Genomic DNA, 24,828 nt, shown 5'->3' with positions numbered 1-24,828 from the left:
ACCAGTTCTCAAGCAATATCTCAAAATCTAAGGGAGATAGCAAAATTTTTGTAATAACCTTTTTTGTGGAGCCGATTGAGTGCTACAACAAATGTATTTACGAAAATTTCGCTATCTCCCTTAGATTCGGAAATATTTCCCAAAAACTCAACTGGAAGATAAATCCATTTATCTCCATTTACCACTTCACTACCGAATTATGTCACCAATCCTCCAAAAGTAAAATTTCATTTTTTTCCGATTTTTTAAATGTTTTCTATTGGTCCAATATTGAGATTCAAATTCAGACCTGCGAACTTACCCTCGAGTCCCTGCTTACCACCCTCGCCTTCGTGGTAAGTACGAGGGTAAGCCTTCGCCTCCGGCTCGGGTGATAATTCCGCACGTGAGTAAGACTACTTTATTTCACGAGGCCGATCGCGCGCTTGAGCGCGCGTGTTTAAAGACAAATCGTGACACGAAAACCGAAAGCCGACCGAAGTCGAACACGTGCGGGCGGATCCGAATGTTCGACCAATGAAATTCGAGGAATGAGCGTTACGCTACAGCTTACGGCGTATGTTCTTTTTAGAATAGGATCTCCTGTGGTTAGAACCGCATTTTTGTCTCCCTTCGCGGGAGGAAAATTTAACTTTACGCCCGCCGAGGCGTAAATAGTATTTCTCCGGGCTATTGCGAGGGGGATTCGCCCTCGGCTCGGACGCCAATGCCACACGAATACAAAAAACCCCATCGCAACAGCCCGGGACAAGATTTTTTTGTAGTGATTTTCAAGTTTCCTAGTTTGGGAAATAAACAATACCAATTCCCAGACGAGGAATCGTGAGTAACAGTACAGAAAAACGTTTTCTTCTTTTCACCCAGGTTCATAAATAAAAAAATATTCATTGCCTTATCTGCATTAAATCATGAATAAATTAAGAAAATTAAAAAAGTTTTGTATTCATCTCCTCCTTTTACATTAAACAAATTGAAATAGACCCTTCAGAAACCCTCCCCTCCATTACCTATCTACAACCCAGGGGGGAATACGGAATTCTTATCAGAGGTTGGATGATGTCAGACAGCCAGTTATCTCAGAAACCATTGCACAATATAACTAAATATCCGTTTAATAGGACATAAACGATATAATGACTATTGTTGGCGAGTGACGTTCGTAAGGTACCAAATGTAATTTCATTTACAGACACACAGCAAGACAAGGAGAAGGCTGAATGGGAAGCTGATTACATGCTAAAGGATAATGAAGAACCCATGTACGAAATGATTGACAGTATTATTACACACAGTACAGAACAATCAGATATATTTAGCATGAACGATTATGACGAGGAAATAATGGATAGAAGAGGGGAATGGCGTTTAGAGAACGACTTGAATATGATTGTCGATAATAATTTGAAAAAAGCGTGATCAGTGACATTTTATTTGATGTATGGGAGAAGATGCAAGGCCTCTACTAATTGTTATTTATTCTTTGTCCACAGTGAGTTTGTCCCACCGCAAACAAAGGAGGAGGAAAAACCAGCACCGACACCATCTCTTCCACCCGTGCCTTATTACAAACTCGTGAGTTTTCAAAAATAAGTTAATTGTGACGATGATTTATGACTCTACCGGCAGGTTTGCGGAAAAAATTGAAATTCCATGGGAAGTTGAGGGGGAATTTTCACGAGGGGGATAGTGAGTTCGACTTAGGGGGAGAACGTCATGACGTTTACAGTTTCACCGGAAATTTAATGGAATTTTTAATTTTTCTAAGAGCAGAAACCAAGGATCCTCAACTGTTTAGAATTTTCAACTGAGGATATTCAAGTATCTTTTACAGTTTGATACAGACCAGACTATAGATTCAACCATTTTAATGATCAAATTTATCAATTAAATTGCGTGAGAAAAATTTGAGAACAATCGTGAATATTCAGCCTCAGTAAAATTACATTTTGCACAGAATTATTACTTTTTTAAATATTCGTTGTTTATAAATGAATGATGTAAATTTTTTTAACTTTCGGAAACCTCATTTTTTTAGGGATTAAATCAATTTTGGGTAAAATTTCGACGAGAATTTCGAAAATTCTTTGCTTTTTTAATTGAAATATCAAGTTAGTAATAGTTGTGAAAATCAATATTCCGTACCTATTTACGCTGAAATCTCAAATGTAATTTTAAAAATATATTTACCTAAATGTTTTTCATCTTTATTAATTTTCATAGAATGAAATGATTGAACCGAAATTTGCAGTTCCTATAAATTTTTTCATCAAATTGTGAGTTATCAATAACTGAATTCCTTGAACTGTCCCTTAAAAAAAATTGAAGTTAAAAATTTACTGGAAATTAAATGGAGTTAAATAAAATTCGCAACTTATTCAAATTTTCAACTAGAACATGAACATTCACTACCAAATTATCGAGAATTTCCAATTTATTGATTATTTCAGGATATTTCCACCTGATTTTCTCTGATTTCTGTAAATTCCTGTGGAATAATAGAACTGAAATTCAACGTTTTTATTCGGTTTTCACAAAATAGTAAATTTTTATTTACGAAATTCCTTAAAATTTTGGTGAAATTGTCACTTGATGAAAATTTCCGTGAAGTTTATCGGAAATTTCAGCCAAAAACTGTTAACAGCTGAAATCAAAACCCAACATGTGATATTCAGAGAAAAATGGAATTTAATATCAATATTTCATTACCATTGCCGAATGGTGTCAATATTTCATGCCCGCGAAAACCCCACGAAATGGGTTTAATTATCAAAGCATAAATCACAGTCATTTCATAGACCCGTGTCACGTTGCCCCTAATATAACGCATTGGTTCCCTTTTGCGGTAACACGATACATGATACTCATCGAATGGACATCAAACATATCAATTGGTTCGGAAGCTTGGAATATCATAGCAAATGCCATTAGCAAATACCATAGCAAATGTCACACTGTAATTACTATAATCAAACTGTTTTCGATGTTATACAGTTCCGATTTGCGACACTCAGTGAGTTGATGTACGTACTTGCGGGCCTGTTCATGGGGACCTTGACAGGCCTCTGTATTCCGATATCAACGATACAGTATGGTGAATTCACTACACTCTTGGTGGATAGAAATACGGCGAACCAAACGAGCACACCTACTCTCATCATGGCTTGGTTTGGCGGTGGAGCGGTCTTGTACGTTATTATTCTCTTTAAAATGAATATCATTTTCTCTAAAATTAATAAATGTATAGAAAATACACCTAATAATTAACTCAAAGCTCTTGGGCGATGGTCGATTGTAAGAAACTAATTTTTTTGTTTTTTTTTTCTGACCATAAATTTTGTTGAAAATTAAAAAAAAATTACAACCAATATGTAATCTAAATGTCTCTATATTGGGAAGACAATTGGACCCAAAAGTTAGTCCCTATGGATTTCCGGAAAAAATTTAAATAATTTAATTTATTGCATTTTCATAAGTTATTAATTTTTTCTATTCTCATGTGTTCTCATGTGTTGTTGGTGCAGGCAACAATAATTGTTTGAATGAAATACGAAATTATTTGTCAATTAATTTTTTGAATCAAATAAGGAATGCTTTCACGAAATTTCCATTTTTTAGAGTTGAAGTTTACAGAAACTGTGGTACAAAATTAAAAAACAATTCACCGTATTCGAAATTTATTAATCTATCACCGATTAGTTCTTTCAGAACATCGTAAGAAGCGTTTTCTCATAAGATAGAAAAATCGAGTTCGAGTTGGTGAATTTCAACAACTAATTGATTTCTGAAAATATGATTTTACCTCGCGAAATAGTGATGAGGGTCAGAAGGATTCAGATATAAATCAATGTAAAAAAAATCCCACGCCAATAGTACGTTTCGTTTTCTATGGACTTCATCCATCGGTGATATTCTAAAAAATCCTTTACCTATCACTCGATGAAAAAAGAAGTCTATTCTGTTCTGTGGCCCACTTCCTTTTTCTGGACTTTTCAAAAAAAATTCTATGGCACTGATAAAAGATCTGCACTTATTATTTATGGGGTAAAGTCTGGTAGAAACGGACAACGGATAGCGACGGGCATTCACGTTTTATAGCAAGTGCTGAAATACCGGCCTTGTATTAAATTTATCACATTCTTGTCAACTCTCAGAATAGTGACTTATATCAGTGAAAATCGATATTCTATCTATACGATGCTCATTGTGGAAAAAATATTGACGTGGGAATTATCATAAATATACTAATGAATTAAGAATGATTATCAGCGGAAATTATGAGAGCTATCCATCTGTGAACGTAAATAAAACGATGCAATTCAAAAATCCACAACAAATTATCGTCACTATGAATTAAGAATGCTTAATTGTCAGTGGAAATGATGAGTGATAACGATTCCTAGAGATATCCATCTACGAATGTAGATCGAATTATACAATTCAAAATTTCATAACTAATTATCGTCGTGATCGATCCCAAAGCAATTACTGATGTAACTGAATTACAGAGGACCTAATGCAACAGAGGAGGAGCGAATGGATGCTTTGTACGACGACTCTGTAGCATTTGGCGTGTCATGTGCAGCCCTATCAACACTGCAATTCTTCTTCGCTATATTTACAGTGGACTTCCTCAACGTAGCGGCCTTCAGACAAATTGCCAGAGTCCGCAGAATGTTCTTGAAAGCTGTGTTGCGACAGGATATGTCTTGGTACGATACGAATACATCAACCAACTTTGCCAGCAGGATAACAGAGTAAGTAGATCAATTTTTTTCTTGAATACATTCACAGAAAAAAAGATACCTGAGTTGACTATATTTTATACCAGAATCGAGTATAAGCATAATCCTGATTCAAGAATAAAATATTTTATATTTTATACTCAATTGGGAGAGGGGTTTTTCAATTCGAAGAAGAGAGAATAATGTAGGATCATAATCATGAGGCCGCAGGATATTTATTTAATGGAATGAATGAACGTATATTTGAGTTGAAATCGAATTAAAAAAATACCTCGTTATGGGAGCTAAGATACTCTACAGAACTGACTCTCTCTTCATTGCCTCATTCGGGCAAACACTCTTTTTCTTCTCTATTTCAAAAATATTCTCTCACTCGCACTTATTCTTAACCAAGGCACCCTTTGTTCCAAAGAATTACCTCAGTGTTCGTCACACGGGCAACCCTCAGTTACGCAAGAAACTCTCGCAAACCCAACACGACCGTAATAAAACTGTCACACAACATAAATACTTTTCATTTCACACTTCAGTGGAACACACCCTTAAAACAACTTTTTTTTCCAACGCAATATTTCCCCAAGAACTTATTGTCTCTAATATTTAGGCCATAATCAATTCTTACACTGATAGACAGGATTAGTTATTGTGAACAACTGGATGTGCTTGAAAGCTAGACGAAGAGAAAAGTTCAATAAAAATTACCAACAAAAAACTTAACAATTACGTTTCGAAACGTAATCCGCGAGCGAAGTAAAATTCAATAAAAAGTGTGAGTCGGACCTGAAATTGTACGAATCGCCACGTAAATTCTACGATTTGTTCCGTAAAAATTAACCACCCGTCTGATGACTCACCGCTGTGGGGACAAGTTGTTCCGTAATTTTTTCCCAACGATTGAGAAATTTTACGGAACGAAACGTAGAAGTAATTCACCAGCTTCATAAAAATTAATGAACGTTCAAGAATTTTTGATTTTGAAGGCATAATAAGTCGGGAAGTTTCTGTAAGATTTTACTTCTTCGGGAAAAATTACGTGACAATTTCGTACTTTGTTCGGTGATGAACCTGAAAATTCACTGAATGTTTCAGATTTCTGTTCTTCAATTCCTATAAAAAATGCCCGAAAACTTTTCCCCATTGCAGATTACGTGAATTGTTCTGTAATTTTTTACTGAATATTTCTCTCCGTGCAGGGTCTATTTCTTCTCACTAAATGTTCATTCGGTAATAGTTAACAAATCTCGTTTGGAATAAATAAATCATTCTATCAGAGTACACTGTTAAAAAAATTTAACTGAATTTTACAGAAAATGACACTGAATTCAATTTAACGGAAAAAAGTCGATGAAACTTCAAGTTCCCCTGAAAATTCAAGGAAATTCCTGATTTTTCAGTGGAAGAACCATGAAGATTTCGAAATTCCCATGAATTTTCAATGTAAACATGATAATTCAATACGAAATTGCTCTGAAATTTCAAAAAATTTAAAACTCAAGGACATTTTTGCTTGAATTTTCCTAATTTCCATTAATTTTCCACGAAAGCCACGAATTTTTAATGGTCAAATTCCCTGGAATTTCAATGAAACCGTCACTTGTTTCATATTTCAAAACTAGAGCCTGGAAACTTCAGTGAAATTTTTTTAACAGTGTACTCTCAATACCCGGCGACGCAGCGCCTTTTCATTCCTTCATACCAGTTAAATAGGTTCTTTCTTTACATCACATATTCACTGATTCCACAATAATATATTTGAATCAAGAGCATTTCATTCTTGAATCAATTTTATGCATCCACCTGATTCTGGTATAAAATCTACTCAAGTGAACTATATTTTCTTCCGTTCCTCGTGATTATGTTGGGAAATCGGCTTCAATACTCTAAGGGTACATCGGGGTTACTCACCACCCCACTGCGTCGTCTCTTGACTGTTATTGCTATGCCCGTGGCATTTATCCAATGCAGTAATTTTCTTCAGAGGTTTTTGATCTGGCCACGAATATTATATCAACTGTTGGTGTTTTGCACTCGCGCTATTTCATGTCTCCGTTGAGACATGAAAAAAATTGCAAATAAAGAGTTTTATTTGACACGAATGAGTCATTTTCCAAGCTGTAGCAAGAGTTAATGCCCCTAACATTACGTCTGACGTATCGAAATTGTCATCTGCGGTTAAAAACTGAGGATGAAGATAGCACCAAGCCCATGTCAAAGGTTAACATGTTCATGCAATCGTGTAAGGGCACCCCCGGCAACAGGTGGTTGAATGTGAAACCTCCAAACCCATGTACCACCTTGAGCTCCCCTTGTCCTCTTCTTTCCCCCACCTTCTGTCCTTAATATGACGGGTCATCCCCCCTGGCCGATAACAAAAAAGCACATGCAAACATCGGATATCGATTAAACTATCAATAGGTTGTTTCAATCGTCTGGGTGCCATACTAATAGTCCCATCCCTAAAAGACATTAAAGTCTCGTATGGTCCAGAACTAATGTCACTCATTGTTCAACAAACTTGTCCCAACTGTCGAACTGCAGAAACTTGTTACAATGATAATGAGAATGCAGTTATACCCACGTCAAACCATTCAACGTCCCTTACCTTCTTGCGCGAGATAGTTAGCGTCAAACTTGGTAGTGGCAATACTTTATCATCGAACTGGTTCATTTAGTAAGTCGAGATATCTTATCAATTCGCTTGGATAAATAATGCATCCTGAGGTAACTAACCGAGAGATAACCAAATGGCATATTGAATTCAGTAGCGAAGTGATAAACTCAATTATTCAAAATTTACATTTTTGTTTTGGGGTACGGTTATCTCGAGAACAAGTACTTGGGGAAACAATGTTGGGAACTTTTGTTGTTTGGTGAATTTTTCATGAATAATTTTCATTATTTTTATGATTTTAGTTAATCTCCTATTGATTCATTTGGATTATTCTTATTATTTTTGTACTTTGATCATTTTTCTTATTCTTCTCAATATTTGTGGTTATTAGTCAGGGCGTCCAGGGTCCGTTAAAGTCCCATTCGACCTTAGGCCCTAGAGTATTTAGCGATGATTTCATCATTTAAAAATTGAAGATCATCATTTAAGCTTATTTTGAAATGTTAGGAGACATTGAAAAAATCTTGGTTTAATTAGTGATGAAGATTTATGAAATGGTGGAAAATTTTCAATCGCTAGAGATTATCCATCTTCTTTGTAAATAGTTTATAAATCAGTTTCCCATCGTGAGAATAGTTTTTTCGAAATTTTAATAAACTTGTTTGTATTCCGAATTTGATCAAAAATCGATTTCATACTGAACAAGATAAGGTCTCTGCGGAAAATTGAAGAAAATTGGGGTTCTTGTGTTAAGCGATCATTGATATCTCAATAAAAGCCTGAATTTTCAATAGATTGAGAATCCAGAAAAATCCTTCCTTGAATTTTCCCAATTTTCAATATTTTCCAGGGTCACATGGAGCTACAAATTGTGAATCCCTTGACAATTCAAAAAATTAACTAATTCCTGAACAAAGAAATATACATAAATTTCATGCAACTTTATCGTTATTGAAAATTTCCAAATGTTTAACTTGAAATTAAAAATTCCACCCGTATTAGTCATTTTCTTCTCTTTCAGGGATTTAGACAAAATGAAGGAGGGAATTGCCGAGAAACTCGGAATTTTCACTTACCTCATGGTATCCTTCATATCGTCCATCATCATATCGTTTATCTACGGTTGGAAACTCACTCTCGTGGTTTTGAGTTGTGCCCCAATTATCGTTATTGCCACTGCAATTGTGGCTAAAGTTCAGAGTTCCCTGACTGCCCGTGAATTGAGTGCTTACGGTCAGGCCGGAAGTGTAGCTGAAGAGGTGCTCGGAGCAATAAGAACAGTTGTGGCATTTGGTGGTGAAAAAGTTGAAGTTGCTAGATACACGAAGAAACTGGAACCAGCAGAGAGTACGGGAATCAAGCGTGGATTGTGGTCGGGTGTTGGTGGTGGTGTCATGTGGTTTATCATCTACATGAGCTATGCCCTCGCATTCTGGTATGGAGTGCAATTGATTCTCGAGGACAAGCCCAAAGAGGATAAAGAGTATACACCAGCAGTTCTTGTCATTGTTTTCTTTGGAGTTCTGGCTGGTGCACAAAACATGGGGCTTACATCACCCCATCTTGAGGCATTTGCGGTGGCACGTGGTTCAGCAGCAGCGGTATTTCAAGTTTTAGATCGTGTACCCACGATCGATAGCCTCAGCAGTGAGGGTCTCAAGTTGAAAAGTGTTAATGGGGACATAGAATTTAAGGATGTGCACTTTCGCTATCCAGCTAGGAAGGACGTCAAAGTTCTCCAGGGATTGAATTTGAAGATCAAACATGGTGAAACTGTGGCATTGGTAGGTGGCTCTGGTTGCGGTAAATCGACCTGTTTGCAGCTGATTCAGCGGCTTTACGATCCCCTGCAGGGACAGGTACAGTACTCCCCAAGTCTATTAAGGTATTCCATTGAGTGCGGGGTGAATTCAATTAAAACGATAAAAGTGGATGAGTTTGAGAGTTATGTTTTATGGACTGAAACGGGAAAATGTATAACGGAAATGTGGATACTTCTCCCTTTGTGGAATTGCTCTTCTTGGTAAGCAATTTCATGGGAAGAATGTGGCCAGATCGATGCGACACGTTGAGAATCTTGCGTTCTTTCGAACATTTCGCAACGGTCTCATACAGCGCACCAAGTTTTTCTTACGTTATCCTTAACGGGCTCTATCTTTATACCGATATTTTATGGCTATCGTCATATACTGGGATAAATGGATTTTAGAGAGTTTTATTCACTGAGTATTCAGAGGGTGTTTATGGCCATTGCCCCACCGCATGTTCAACTGTCGGTTTTCAAGATATATATGTTATTCACGGATTTTTTTTTATGGTGCAGCAACGAAATACAGTCATCCCTGAAAGTTCTCCAGGGATATGATGTGTTACTCTACGCTGAAAGAAAAAGGAATATTTCCAAAAGTTTTGATGATGAATGACGATGTAATAGCAATCCTGTAACTTTGGAATCAAATATTTTGTGATGAACTTCACTTTACACTGTTGACAATTTTATCACATAGTTTCAGTAGAATTTCAAAGGATTTGTTCATTTAGAATTCAAAATTTTACGGGAAAATCTAGAGAGGTAAAATTGTAATATACAATTAAAATTATTTTATTATTTTATTGAATTATCAATTAATGGACAAGCCGGCTTAATTTAGTAGTGAACATTCTTCTTTTCTCTGGACATCCAAGTAAACAGGGGAATTCTCGACTTTCATCAATGCAAAAACTTGAAATTTTATTGAATGTGCAATCAAATCCAAAATTTCATTATTTCTTTCCTCTTAAATCGAATTAAATATCACTATTCTGAAAATTACTAGTCGGCTGTCTATTGAAGACATTTCCATTCTAAAAAGGCATCAATTTGTGTGAATGATCCGTCTCCGGAGAACATTTCATGGCTGAATGCAGATCGATTATTCATGTTTGAAACTTTCGTGTGTTCAAATAAAAGAATTCCCATCTTGGTAATTTTCAGCTTGCTATTTTTGTTTTGGTTCGAACAAGACTTGTTTGAGAACATGTTATTTTTTCTCTCAGCGTACAGAGAATAGGATACGGTTGAGAATTGCATTTCTGGGGTAACAAGTACCGATGATCAATTGCAGGTACTTTTGGACGGCATTGAGATACCTAAATTGAATGTCGCATGGATGAGATCACACATTGGCCTCGTGGGTCAGGAGCCAGTTCTATTTGACACAACAATCCGTGAAAATATACGGTACGGTAACGACAACGTTACAGAAGAGGAGATGATCAAAGCAGCAAAGGAAGCGAATGCACATGACTTCATCAGTAAACTGCCCGAGGTGAGACTGGTATTTCGCATTTCATGAGCAATTCAATGTGGTAAAAATTTAATTTCCACCTCAAACGGCATTTCACGCATAATTATCATCGTGTATTATTGTTCTGTGTGATCGGGTAATTCAATAAACTCAGCGCACGTTCCAGAATTTGTTTCGCTCATCTCGTGCAGAAATAACACCTATGAATTATGAATGAAAATACAATTCATCATTCAAACGTAATGATCCTTTTTGACCGCAGGGTTATGACAGTCCAGTGGGTGAACGAGGCTCTCAACTATCAGGCGGACAGAAGCAGAGGATAGCTATAGCACGTGCCTTAGTCAGACGACCAGCGATTCTCTTGCTTGACGAGGCAACATCTGCTTTAGATCTCCACAGCGAGGCAACTGTCCAACGCGCCCTCGACGCCGCGTCCAAAGGCAGAACAACGGTCATTGTAACCCATCGTCTCTCAACAATCACCAATGCCGACAGGATTGTCTTCATAAAGGATGGACAAGTCGCCGAAATGGGAACTCACGAGGAACTCCTCGCACTGGGAAATCATTATCATGCTTTGGTATCAGCTGATGCCAGTGCTACTGCCAGAGGTAATTTCAGAGGGTCTCATAGTTTTTGTCCAAGTGTTGGTCGTAGAATCGATTTCGATCTAATTTAGAGTTGTCCACTGATTCCCTTTGAATTTTATTCGTTCCTGCAATTTTATGGAACGAATACCTCAACTCATTTCACAGTGCAGGAGTTTTTTTTAACTTGATCCTTCATTGAGATTCATTTTATTTCATGTCAATTCCTACATTTATAATTCTATCTTTCAAAAAGCAAGTAAATCTTTCTCATTAGGTTTCTGTTTATAATTATATTCACTATCAATAATATAGATACCTGAATTTTCCTGAGGCTGATTTTCCTGATTTTTACGTAAAATGTGGAATTATCAATGACAAATTTCTTTAAATTTCTAATGAAACTATAATGTGATAAAAATTTCCAAAGAGTTTGCGGGAAATTTCAGCCAAAAGTTTTGCTTGTTTACTGTTTAGATATTTATTATTCGAAATTGTAATAAGTATTGAACCAACGAAATGTTTAGCGCTGCGAACTTTCTGTTCTTCAGACGAATTGTATCTTAAACGTACCATTCTGGGCTAAAGCTAACAGATCAAATCCGGCATTCTGACCCTATTCCTTTTCACATCGACGCGTTATTCAAGTATCCTCTCAACTAATAGTCCCCCCATACTTTTTCCGACAGCGAAAGCCACTGCGTCCGCGGCAAAAACCGTGACAGCGACAAAACCGAAGCCGAAGCCCCCCTTGAAGAAGCAGTTTTCCACCCTCTCGATGCACTCACATCGTCTCTCCTTGGCCGGTGGATCGACAACATCTGAAGAGGAACTTGAGGAGCATGAAAAGCCGTATGATGCACCTACTATGAGAATATTTGGCCTGAACAAGCCCGAGTGGCCATACAATGTGATCGGTGAGTAAAGTCTCTCCATTGAAATCGAGTAACAAAAGAATGACAATGTGTAATCTCAATCGATTTCCATCAGGTTGTCTAGCAGCTGCTGTGGTGGGCGCCTCGTTCCCAGCCTTTGCGGTATTATTCGGCAAAGTCTACGAGGTATTAGGTCTACCGGACGACGATGAGATACGCGCTGAAACCGTAAACTTCTCAATTCTCTTCATTGTGGTTGGCATCATAACGGGAGTTGGTACTTTCCTCCAAATGTACATGTTCGGTCTTGCGGGTGTGAGGATGACCACGAGATTGAGGAGTATAACGTTTGCGGCAATGTTGAAACAAGAGATGGGCTGGTTCGATGAGGATACAAATAGTGTGGGTGCACTGTGTGCTAGATTATCGTCAGATGCTTCCGCTGTTCAAGGTGCAACTGGCAGCAGAATTGGATCGATTCTTCAAGCAATGTCGACACTAGTTCTAGGCGTTGGTCTGTCACTGTACTTCACCTGGAAGATGACACTTGTATCCATTGTCACGATACCCCTAGTGCTGGGTGCTGTATTTATGGAAGCGAGAATAATGGGGGGTCAGGGGATGGAGGAGAAGAAAAAAATGGAATGCGCCACTAGGATAGCCATTGAGGCAATATCAAATATACGTACTGTTGCCAGTTTGGGTAAAGAGGGGGCCTTTCTAGATCGTTATTGCGTGGAGATGGCAAAGGTTGCTGCGGCTACCAGAACACGAAACCGTCTACGGGGTTTGGTCTTCTCCTGCGGTCAGACTATACCGTATTTTGGGTATGCTCTTAGTCTCTATTACGGTGGCTATCTTGTGGCTAGAGAGGGCTTACCGTATAAAGACGTGATCACGGTATCTGAAGCACTAATCTTCGGCTCGTGGATGCTTGGTCAGGCACTTGCCTTTGCGCCCAATTTCAATACAGCTAAGATATCTGCTGGCAGGATATTTCGTCTGTTGGATCGAGTGCCAGAAATCATGACACCACCGGAATTGGATAATAGGGATAAGGATTGGAAGGCTGATGGACTCATACAGTTTTCCAAAGTTGAATTTCATTATCCAACGCGCGTTGAGAGTCAGATTCTTCGTGGTCTCAATTTGATTGTTAAACCTGGCCAAATGGTTGCATTGGTTGGCCAGAGTGGATGTGGTAAATCAACGTGTATCCAGCTACTTCAACGACTTTATGATCCAGTGTCGGGTACTGTTACTATGGATAGACGTGACATTTCATCGGTATCGCTTTCTGCATTGAGAGCACAACTCGGTGTTGTAGGACAAGAGCCTGTATTGTTTGATCGTACTATCGCTGAAAATATTGCTTATGGTGACAATAATCGTATTGTTGGGATGGAGGAGATCATCGAAGCCGCTAAGAAATCTAATATACATAGTTTTGTCAGCTCTCTACCTTTGGTGAGTACAACTTCAACAGTTTATATGAATAACTGTAAAGGTAGATGAACCGCAGATTAAGAAATTTCACATTTTCTTGAGAGTTATAGTCTTCTTCGTTTAGAGATTAAATTAATCCCGTTTTAAAGGTGATCCGTACAGAAACAAATTCCATTTATCACATCCTCTAAGAAGAGGAGGATGAAGCGAAAGGCGTGAATTGACTACCATTTTTGTTACTTTTCGTTACTTTCTTAACGAATACTAGCGGGTTTTTGGCGAAAAGCAACTTTGTTCTCAGTATGTGCATTGCATATTCGTGCATATCAATCATCAACTGTATGTTCGTCAGAAGCAGCATCCCCTCAGGATAGCAGAATGTAGGGAAGGTCATGACTTTACTGTCTCGTATGTTTTAATTACAGAAATTTTGAACTTTGTCGGATGATCCTGCTAATTTATATTGAGGTTCGAGCGAAAATATCCGGGGGCGTATCGATTCTCTGGATATTACGAATGTCCTGAGAAAGACGTAGAAGTTTCATGTCCGTTACCGAGTAATTTTCTGCTCAATGTGTAACTTTAACCTCTCCCCTCCTCCACTATTGAAGATCCATCACCGCCACCGGGTCATTTTAGTTCAATTTGGAACATTGAATTGGTCTTTTTGTCAATCGGATATACGCTAGACCGATTCAACTGGTATAAAATGAGATTGAAAACAGCATACTAAAGGTTGATTGAAATTTCACACTGGGATATAGAGAACTTCGTGAATGTTACATTGAATTTCCAATTAGTTGATCGAATAGTTCAAGTGGATTCATTCGCTGCAATTTTGATCAATTTTACCGGGATTTATAAAGTTAACCACAAATATCTGCAGTAGCTGAAAAGTTTATTGGAATACGTTTGAGACAATAATTTATTGTGGGGGTTTAGCACTCCGTTCTCATTGCTACAGTTACCTACGATAAAATACCCAACATCGGAGTGCTACTTCTCAGTGATAGCCTCCCCTAAACAGATTCATACTCTTGGGATTGAAATTCTTTTCATTTAATTCAACGAAAAGCATTCCAAATTTGCAAAAATGTTTAACGTCTGACAAAATGCGGTTTCTGAAAAGCCTTGTAATTTCTTTTCTGTTGCATTTTATCGGAATTTCGGAGACACTTGTTGGAAAATTTAATCGACACAGAAAAAAAGTTTTAGTTTTTAGAAATCTGCGGAATTTTAGAATTTACCGTGTGGAAAATCCATAAACAAGTGATTTATTTCCAGTCACAGACGGCTAAATCTCAGAAATTTTGGCTCTAAATTTCAATGATTGAATATCTAGTTTAGCATAGTTTTAGTTAATGTCAAGAATACCTTAAACTCAGGGGATAGAGATCTTTAAAATTTAAAGATGACAAATCAAAAAAAAAATCTTTTTGGTGGAGTGACAATTCCAATGAAATTTCTGAGAATTTCATCATTGAAGTTTCACGATTATAAAAAATCAATGGAAACTGTACATTTTAATTCAATTATTTCATTAAAACCAATCAATTTTCATGCAAAATTCTGGATTCCATTGAACTTTCGTTGAAACTCAAGATTTCATGATTTTTTTCCTCTCTACACCGATAGAAAAATTTAGTTTTTGTTAACGAGACTTTTCAACTATTAACTCCATTCGTTAACTATTGCTAAACTGTCCATGAAATTTCAATTTTTTCCTAAGAATGTACATTTGTCTGCCGCAAAGAAATGTTTTTTTTCTCACTACGTGCACCGGAATTTCGTGCAGATCAATCATCAGCCGTATTTTCTTTTCTATGCTCTCAGGGTTATGATACGAGACTTGGCAGTAAGGGCACTCAATTGTCAGGTGGTCAGAAGCAGCGTATAGCAATAGCACGTGCTCTCGTCAGAAATCCACGTATACTTCTCCTCGATGAGGCAACATCAGCTCTCGATACTCAGAGTGAAAAGGTGAGTATTTCTCATATTATATTTCAAAAATCACAGTCAAGAAAGAAGGAAAACCAAACACCACGAGATCCGTATGACGTTGGAGGATGAGTGACTGACATAAAAGGCCACCCACACAATTTTTTTTTCCATCCATACGCGTTGTGCGAATGGGGTAAAACCCTACGGAGACACAAGACAAAAGACTATTTTTCAATGTGAACCCTCGCCCACTGTACAATGGGACGGAGCTACCAATTAACGGCGTTTATAATAGCGGAGCGTTCAAAACTTGGTGGTGGGATAAATTTTATAAAAGAGTAAATGTCAGGAGGATAAAACCTCGGGAATACGCGGAGGATTTTTTCCCTCGCTGAGTTTAGATTTTTTTTCGACCTCAAAGCTCAATTGTCTACTGTCTAACAAAGATGATGCGTAAGGATTTTTTTTCCTTTTGTGGGAGACCCTCGGGGAAATCCACAGTCACTCCCCTCGCGAGTTTTGACGGAGAACCTCCGGCGTGTCGAAACTGATGTGTTTTTTTCCAGAAAATTATGACGCCCATCATCATTTATAAGTGAAAGAACAATTTGGGACACCAAGTTGGGGGATTATGTGAAGTTTAAAAGGGCTTTTTCCCCCCCTTTCATTGTGAATTATTCTGTTGTTGTAAACAGGTCGTGCAAGCGGCGCTAGATAAGGCCATGGAGGGTAGAACTTGCATCACTATAGCTCATCGTCTTGCCACCATAAGAAACGCAGACGTGATTTGCGTTTTTGAAAAGGGTACAGTAGCTGAGATGGGTACACACGATGACCTCATTGCAGCTGATGGTCTCTACGCTCACCTTCACGCTCTCCAGGAAGCAGCCATGGAATAAATGACAAAATTATCGGAGTCCCGGAATTTTTATTTTTGTTCTTCTCGTTTTAACATTTTTATTTTTTCGTATTATCAAATAGTGGGAGGGACAATGCTATGGAAATGGAGGTAGAATATTCTTCTGAAGGTTCTCGAGATCACGCATTTAAGTTATACGTGTAGTTTCATGGCCGAAAATCCCACCGACGCCCGGGAATTTGAGAAGCTGAAGGTGTAATCATAATAATTTTTTCTCATCTCTTTCAACTTTATCCTCAATCAACAGGGCCTTGGCACACTCGCCAGGATTTTATGATCTTTTTTAATGTAAAAGTAGGGGAAATATGAATTTTCGGGTGGATTGATAGTTTGTCTGACCCAATGTAGACTTGGGTTACTCAATTATTATCATAACTAGGTATTTTTATTTAGGTGGAGTGGTAGGTTGTGCGGATACTTTCTGTCGTTGGAAATATCAAGCGCACAAAGATTGATCTTGAGAGAATTTATTTTCGTATAGAATTTTTTTGTAAGTAAATTATTCAGTGTTTTTCCTTCATGTGCTGTCCTCCATTATCTAATGGCGTACCATGCGGTTAGTTATAATTTGTTTATTTTTAAGATTGAATAGATGTCTCCAGAGAGGGAAAATAGGGTTGGTCTGAAGTCGCAGACTGTCGAAGTAAATTTCGATGTTTTATTATTGTATACACAAATAACACAGTTAGTCTCAAATTTTCTACTAATGAAGTGTCATTATTTTCGTAGAGTTGTAATCATTCTATTCCATATTGTTTCAATAATTCTTATTTTTGTCCCTGAATTATCGTCAATTTCGTAACGTATTTTCGTCTTAGTAATGCTCAGTGCAAACTAGACTAACTTCCTGAGAAAAAATTGCACATGTTGCCGTCATTATCGATGGAATAATCTTTAACGTATTTTTTTTTCTTCACTTATTGCATGCACAACGATAATTAGATACTCGGCCGCTCATCACGGTAGGGTAATCTACTTATTCGCTGACGTAAAAAAGGACCGCGGGGGGAATGGAAAAAACGCCCAGCGAGGCGAAATCTTTCTTGTTAGCTCTCGTTAAACGAGGCATGTGGAGCCACCGCAAGAAAAAAAAACTGGAGAAGTGTCTTTGCTAGTTATATTTTTTTAGAATTCTTTAAATTGCGACAATCTTTTTATCCTCCGTATCTGTGGGAATTCAAAGGAGATATACTCATAGTTGAATTTTTTTATTGAATATGTGGTAGAAAGTACTTCTGTGCCTATATTGTGTCAAGCGAGTTTTGATATCTTGTACCGTGAAAGTATGAAGTTCAAACGATGCATGAACATGCAGACAAAATGGTGGCAGCGAACTTAATAAGAATCGTTGATGGCCTGTCTACTTTTTAAACTAGGAAGAAGCCTGTTATAATCCGTTGACACAGAGAGAATGACTTCATGCATTCGTTGAGAAATTTTATTGGGATTCTGCTGGGAATCCTTGAAGAGTTCACTGATTTCTATGAAACAATCTACAAATTTCCAATAAAATTTTTTAGAAAACGCTTCTCATTTTGGGAATTGTCATAGAATAAGAGTAGAAACTGTCTTTTGGCAGTTTGTTTTCGGCCGATGACAATACATCTGTGTAGATATACGTATATTAAACGATACTGACCAGTCTTAAAGAGCAAGCCTGAGAAATGATCGCTAGGCAATCGATCATTGAACGGGTAGGTATATAACTGTTACTTAAAAGATGTAAATAAAATATGCAGACATTGACGCGTGGTCTAACTTAGCAGTTCAGTGATACTAGATGTTACTATATACATGAACGAGTATTACTTTTTTTGTTTTTTTTGTTCAATGTTGATGAGAGAGACGAGCAAATATTGGAAGCATTGTAATCCGCCATGTACCAACTTATGAGCATGAGAAAATAAATCGTTTTAATGCGAAAATGACGAGTTTTTTTATTGATGGAATTTGGCTTGTTTAAATTTTCTTCTGTTTGTTGTGATTAGTATGTAAAACTGGCCAGAGCGCTCCAGGTAAGTTTATTTTATCAATAGTTGAATGCATTCATAATAAGTACGGACTAGGTTTACGAAACAACCGTGAGAAATGGAGTATTTGAATCAAAGAAGACTATTTAGTTGGAACTTTTCGATTCAATTCAACAATATTTTGCTCGAAATTTACAAATTCGTATGCACTGTTGAAAATTATACGCCGAAATTTCCGGTACCCTTCTTAAAAATTTCTATCATATTATAGTTCCACGGAAATTTCAAGGAATTTCGTCATTGAATTTTTCTTTCATCGTGCAGATCATGTTTTGATTTCGATATCACGTCTCTGAATATGGTAATATGAGGGTTTGATAATATTTTGTTCCATAATACACTGTTAAAAATTTTCGGCTACATTTTCGAGTCAAATCCCGGAAATTTTCATCATGTTCAATTTCCACGGAAATTTCAGGAAATCTTGTCATTGAACAATCGAATATTCCATTGATTTTCTGTTTGGAAGATCTGAAAATCGATGAAATACTTGATTTTGCTGTTCAATTATTTCGTAAAGATTCTGAAAAATCAGAAAAATTCAGGGAAAAATTGGAAAGTTATGTCATTTTCTTACTGAATATTGATGTTCCTTTGAAAATTCAATCAAGTTGTAAAATTTCCGTCTCCCTCACACTAAAAACTCATGAATTTCCTTGAAATTTCATAACCATTGTTCCCCTAAACCGGGCTCAGTGTCACTCTCGTGCACGGAGAGAAATTTTCTAGAAACATTCTAGTACGAGTACTGGAAAAATCACAATCCACCGGCTGTGAAAAATTCTAGTGCTGTTAAGGTAAACTTTCTTGGTATTTCTGGTAAAATTTCTGGGGATCTCTGTGAAATTTTCACAGAAATACGGGGAAAAATTCACGTTTTCCCCAATAAAATTTCAAGTGCCGGCACTGGAATTTTTTCCTGGCCGTCACCTTCCGCCTCTTTCCCCGCGCTGGCCCTAGAATTTTTTTTTTAATTTCTCTCCGTCCGAGTATTATTACCATATTTTCCATGGAATTTCGAAAAATTTCCAACAGTGTAGTATTTTTGTCCACAATATTTTGTCCCTTAACCGAAAAAAATCAGATTTTTTTTTCCACCGAGTCAATTTCGCTTATTCAACTTTTCCGCGGCTTGCGGTGCCATCATCTGTACACAAGTATTAGAATGTAAAACTACGCAGAGCAGTCGTACTCGTTGTCGAGGTAATTTCAATTTTGTTTTGCGGTCTGCGATCTCTGGAGTTTGCCTCAACAAGCACTGTCGAAATGCAAAAGAAAGTGGTAGTGGGGGAATAGAGATAAGTTATGAGCGGATACGTCATCGTCGCCCCATTGTCGCCTTTGAGGACTGAGAGAAAACTAAGTTGACTCAGAACTGAAGTACAGCATTTCCGAAGTTACCGCGAGAATAAGGACAGACAGTAATGCTGGAGGGTGTTTTTTCCACTTTTGTTCTCTCGCTTTTTTCAACGTAACTTTCGCTTGCAAAACTTAGACCGGGTTCGCTGGTGGCTGGAAAGGGTGAAAAAACTTTTATTTTTCACGTATCAGCTTGATCCATGACAACTTTCTGGAGTTGCTGAGGATGACTACCACTAGAGAAATATTCTGCAGCTCTTGACAGCCAAACGATGTTTCCCGAGATACTGGTGACGTATTTACCCTCGGGGAATTCAATCATGTTGGAACATTCAAAGCAGAGTGATTTTCATGTTTGCGGACTGGTATTAAGTGAGATTTTATGGAAATTCAATGTTGCAAAGTTCTGCTGGCGATGGTCATTTGAATCCAGATGGGCGTTGAGTGATTATCGGAAAACTCTTTGGGGAGAATCTGGGGAAGACGTTTGGTTGGGATTTTCCAAGATTCAGGGCTAATCGACGATTTAGCAACTTGTATTGCGAATGGAAAAATATTAAAGACACTGTGGGAACTCTTCTTTGAGAGTTGGATAAATATTCAGAGTGATAGCTCGATAAAATGGAATGTTTATATTGAAATTTTTGTTTCCAAGTACTTTGATAATTTTAAATGTTAATATTTGTTATTGTTAACACTCTGTAATTCAATACAACTGCTAAAAAAACTGAGATTTTATGGACAGTATAGCAGTCATTTTTAGGAGAGCGATATTCACTTCATTTTAGGGAGGAAAAACAATGTGTTATGATCAATGAGTTTTAATCCGAATGTTAACACAAAATTTCTCAATATTTTTTAATTTAAATTCAATACAAAATATAAAATAAGAGTTATTTCGAAATAACAATTTCTGATTAATCAATTAAATTAGGCCAATTTCTGATTAATTAATTTGATTGCCCCATTAACTTCCGTTAACAATTCTAAAAACATTAGATCAGCATGAACGTCGATAGCCCAAGTTTTTCCCACTTGCAAGCTCCATTAGAATGACTGTAGATGCCAGGGCAATGTTGAGGTTCGCAAGCAGTGATCGCTGGATAGATGGACCGCTCCCCCGACAGAGAAACCGAGATGCATATAAATCAGCATAAAATGCCATCGTGAATTCCACGTGCAGCATGCGTTAACGCTCGGGCTGAGCCATGTCTCCTATCAACCTAATCTCCATTCACTCACTCGTTTTACGACCTATTCTGCGCGATTTTTCCATCATATTCTGTCGTACGATTGCGTAAAAACGAATTAATGAATATAGTTGGTTAAATGCTGGGGTTTACCACCTCCATATGTATGCCTTTGTATTCGGTTCAAAACGATCCTCGGTAATCGAACGCTTTTCATGGGAAACACAAACGATGATGAAAAAAAACGGAAATACCGCATTTGAAAGTTTGCATTTGATACGGCCGAGGCCAATGTAAAGTCGGAAATCATATATGGAGATTAAAATTTGAATATCGCAGGCTCTCGACAGAGAAAGCGTGGTTTTTTTCCTCCAGAAAGTTAATTTCATGTAATCCTGCTCGCTCTTTTGGGGTCTGAAAAAACCCAGGTGAGTTGAAAAACATTGGAGATAAAGAGTATTCCACCAAGTTGAGTGGAACGTACAGGGCAAGGCGGGGTGGGATAGGCAACTGGGTGATATGGACATTTGCACGGAGAAAAAAACTGTTTCAAGTTTCAGGGGAACGAACTAGAAAAAGTAGTGTTCAAAATTAAGGATATTCAAACATCTTTTACAGTTTGGCACAGATCGCACTATAGGTTCAACCATTTGGCAATCATCAAATTTACCAAATAAATTGCGTGAGAAAAATTCGAAAAAAATCATGGATATTCAGCCGCTTTCAAATTACATTTTGCGAAGAATTATAATTTTTTTAAATATTCGGTACAGGGAGGTATGAGGTGGGAAGGGAACAAATCGTAAAAATCCGAAAGGGTACACGGTATGAAAACAATCAATAGAAAGACTTAGCGGATTCGCTAGAAAATTCTATTGGAATTCTCTATATTCTATTGGGATTTTATTAAAATTTTAGAGAACTCTTGTTAAAATTCTATTTGTTTTTAACGCTGATTCTGTGAAATATTTCGTAGGAAAAAGTCGATAGATTTCGATTTTTCTATATGCATATTCTCTTGGTTTTTTTTCTATAAGAATACTTGGGCATGAATTTTCCTAGTTTTTTCTCACTTGAATCCTCTAATGCACAGCAAAATATAGCGGAAAAATCGAAATCTATTGACTTTTTCCTATCAAATATCCAATAGAATCAGTGTAAAAAAAAATAGAATTTTACCGAGAATTCCCGAGAATTTCAATAGAATTCCCATAGAATTTCGGGAAAATTCCAATAGAATTTTCTAGCAAATTCGCTAAGGTTTTCTATTGAATGTTTTCATACGTGTATACGAAGAAGAAATTACCGATGAGAAGTATTTGTCCTTAGAATAATGTCAGATATTTGCACCATTCTGATGTTGAAATAATGCTGTTTCGACTGTTCAAAATTTGACTTTACTTACATTATGACATCTGAAATTTCAGTCATCGCAAAGTTAATCGATAAGACCTATTTCAGCGTCTAATGTCTTAAATTAAGATGCCTTGAAGACCTAGTGTCCCACAGTCAGCGTCTAATATTTAATAAACCGTGAATTCTAAATTAAACTGGTAAAAATTCTGAAAACCACTATTTTTGTGACAAATTTCTAGAAAAACTATCAACGATTTGAACCAACGATAACAAATTAACAATAACAAAAACAGTAATAACGATTGCTTAAATTTCGCAAAATCTCTCAAGGAATACACGAAATTGCCCCTGTACGTACGTGACAGTTTATTCATATAGAAAACATCATTCTTTCTTATATTGTATTCCAATTCCCAGTGATCCTTGAAAGTTCATTGTCACCATTTTGCCCATAAAATCATGAGATAACACCAATGCTTCACAGCCCCCCATTTCCATCTCCCCCGAATTCCCCCAGCATTCCAATCGAGATTCCAATATTTATGTATAAATATATCAATTCACCGGATAAATACATCAACTCCGGAAATACAATACATCATATATCAGTTGCAACGAATACGTGATATGTAAATTCCTATTGTCATTGAAATAACAATTTATGTTGTGCTATGAAAGCCAAGAATGGGGAGAAGAGAGAAAGAAAACTTTCGAAACGCTTTTCCCAGCCATCGAATGGGCGCATATATAGTCGTAATGCCATTCTTTTTAACGCTGTACCACTTTCCCCTGTGCAAACTTTCAGCCAGATGGGGTAAGCACAGGAATTCCAATTTCAATATGGTGTTTCGCGTGTAACCGCCAAGCCCCTCCGGGTAATATTCTCAAATACTATCTACGTCGAGTGAGTGCGGACTCTAGGAGTCCGTAAACCCCTTTCTACAAGTATTACACGTACAGACCCCCAAAATTTCTGGCGAAATCATGAATCCGTGAGACTTCAGTGGGTGGGGCTGGACCCGAAGTGTAGGTGGCTGACGATTATATCGCACCGAGTTATTAACTATTATCAAACTTGTTAAAGGTTACACTGGCCACGGAGAGACAAGGGTATGACCGTTATACGTGTGGTAACATCGTGTCTTGTTTTGAATTGTGCTCAAACTGTACACCATTGTTAAACTTCAAGCCCTTGGGCATTGTTTCGTACCTCAGCGGTTCAAAACTTTAGCCTTTGAGAAATTCTAACGGACATATTATCTGCCCAACTATATTGATGATATTAAAATTCAGTTTACCAAGTGGATATCGAATGCATTGTTATCTCAGCATGAATACATTTCCTAAGGGTGAGGAGATTTTCGTCTAAAGTTTGATGTTATATATCAGGAGAATTTACTCGGGGAATTCAAGGTGGTGAGGACAAATGGGAAAATTTTGTTAATTTCATTTTTTGGCGGTCTTAACATTTCTGTTTTGTGACAGGGAATGTTACCACTAAAAGAGGGAAACTATCAGTAGTAATATCACGAGACCTCCAAAATTATCGGATATTTCCTGATTGTTTTGTTGCGTAGCAACGAGAGGGAGAACTTTTGCAGATTTTTGTGCAAAACTTATCCCGACTGTTGATACGCAGGAAAACATGAGGGAAATGTCCGATTAATTTTGGACGTCGAGTGGTATTTGACGGATTATTTTTGGTAATCGGATCCTTCCCAGACTGACTCATTTTGACTTTCTTCATGACTTTTTTTCACTCCACAGGATAATATTGGACAGTTATTTGGTTAGAGAAACAATTGCAGAGCTAGAGGGAAATTATCAAAAGCTACAGGGAAATTATCAAAAGCTAGGGGGAAATAACCGCTGTAATTTTAATTGGGAAGTACTTCATGTTATTGAATACTGAACTCTGATTGGCCCAGGGAAGGCCAGATCCGATTACCAAAAATAATCAGTTTTATATTAGTTATGCCATGGAAATTAATAGGAATCAGGAAAATACGGGTCCAAGTATTCTTCAATTTTCAATCAATTGAAAAATTAGCGTAATTTGATACTGAATATTTATGTTTTCCTTGAAAATTAACCAAAGTTGGGAAATTTTTGTGTTCCAGATTCCAAATTTCACTGAATTGTCAGTGAAATCTGAAATTTCATGACTTTCCCCCTCCCCCCAAATCAAATTCAATGTCAGTCGCCTCAAAATTATAAGTCAACCATCTATGAAATTTGTATTTGTTTCTCACAGAGTATCCTCACCTCAATCAAGAATATATTCTCCTTAATTTTCCTACTTTTCATTAATTACCACTGAATAATGGAACTGAAATCTACAGTTTCCAGTCTTTACTAAAAATTGTGATTTTTCAATCACAAAATTTTCTTGATATTTAAGAGAAACTTTCACTTAGTAGAAAATTCCAGAAAGTACTCCAGAAATGTCACCTAAAAATTTTCAAACATTTGCTAAGGGATC

General features: G+C 37.2%; 1 protein-coding gene across 11 annotated transcripts in view; it reads left to right on the top strand.

The window, feature by feature from the left end:
• Positions 1 to 18,336, top strand: part of LOC107039837 (multidrug resistance protein homolog 49) — a 67,280-nt gene extending 48,944 nt beyond the window's left edge. For 8 of the 11 annotated variants that reach the window (XM_015259666.1, XM_015259664.1, XM_015259665.1 and 5 more), the window contains 11 exons: positions 1,190 to 1,259; positions 1,491 to 1,572; positions 2,992 to 3,185; positions 4,506 to 4,754; positions 8,375 to 9,212; positions 10,458 to 10,661; positions 10,903 to 11,254; positions 11,920 to 12,147; positions 12,221 to 13,572; positions 15,385 to 15,531; positions 16,188 to 18,336. In XM_015259666.1, the coding sequence (XP_015115152.1) occupies positions 1,190 to 1,259; positions 1,491 to 1,572; positions 2,992 to 3,185; positions 4,506 to 4,754; positions 8,375 to 9,212; positions 10,458 to 10,661; positions 10,903 to 11,254; positions 11,920 to 12,147; positions 12,221 to 13,572; positions 15,385 to 15,531; positions 16,188 to 16,391 (3,920 nt within the window). In that variant the 3' untranslated portion in view covers positions 16,392 to 18,336. The remainder of the gene's footprint in view (positions 1 to 1,189; positions 1,260 to 1,490; positions 1,573 to 2,991; positions 3,186 to 4,505; positions 4,755 to 8,374; positions 9,213 to 10,457; positions 10,662 to 10,902; positions 11,255 to 11,919; positions 12,148 to 12,220; positions 13,573 to 15,384; positions 15,532 to 16,187) is intronic. The other 3 variants (XM_015259673.1, XM_015259674.1, XM_015259675.1) reach the window with 1 other exon arrangement.
• The last annotated feature ends 6,492 nt before the right edge of the window (positions 18,337 to 24,828 follow it).

This window comes from Diachasma alloeum, unplaced genomic scaffold (assembly GCF_001412515.2).
Source record: "Diachasma alloeum isolate Michigan unplaced genomic scaffold, Dall2.0 Dall_scaffold_00308, whole genome shotgun sequence".
NCBI classification, from domain to species: domain Eukaryota; kingdom Metazoa; phylum Arthropoda; class Insecta; order Hymenoptera; family Braconidae; genus Diachasma; species Diachasma alloeum.
Note: the sequence above shows the minus strand (reverse complement) of the source record. Positions and strands in the feature narration are given on the sequence as shown.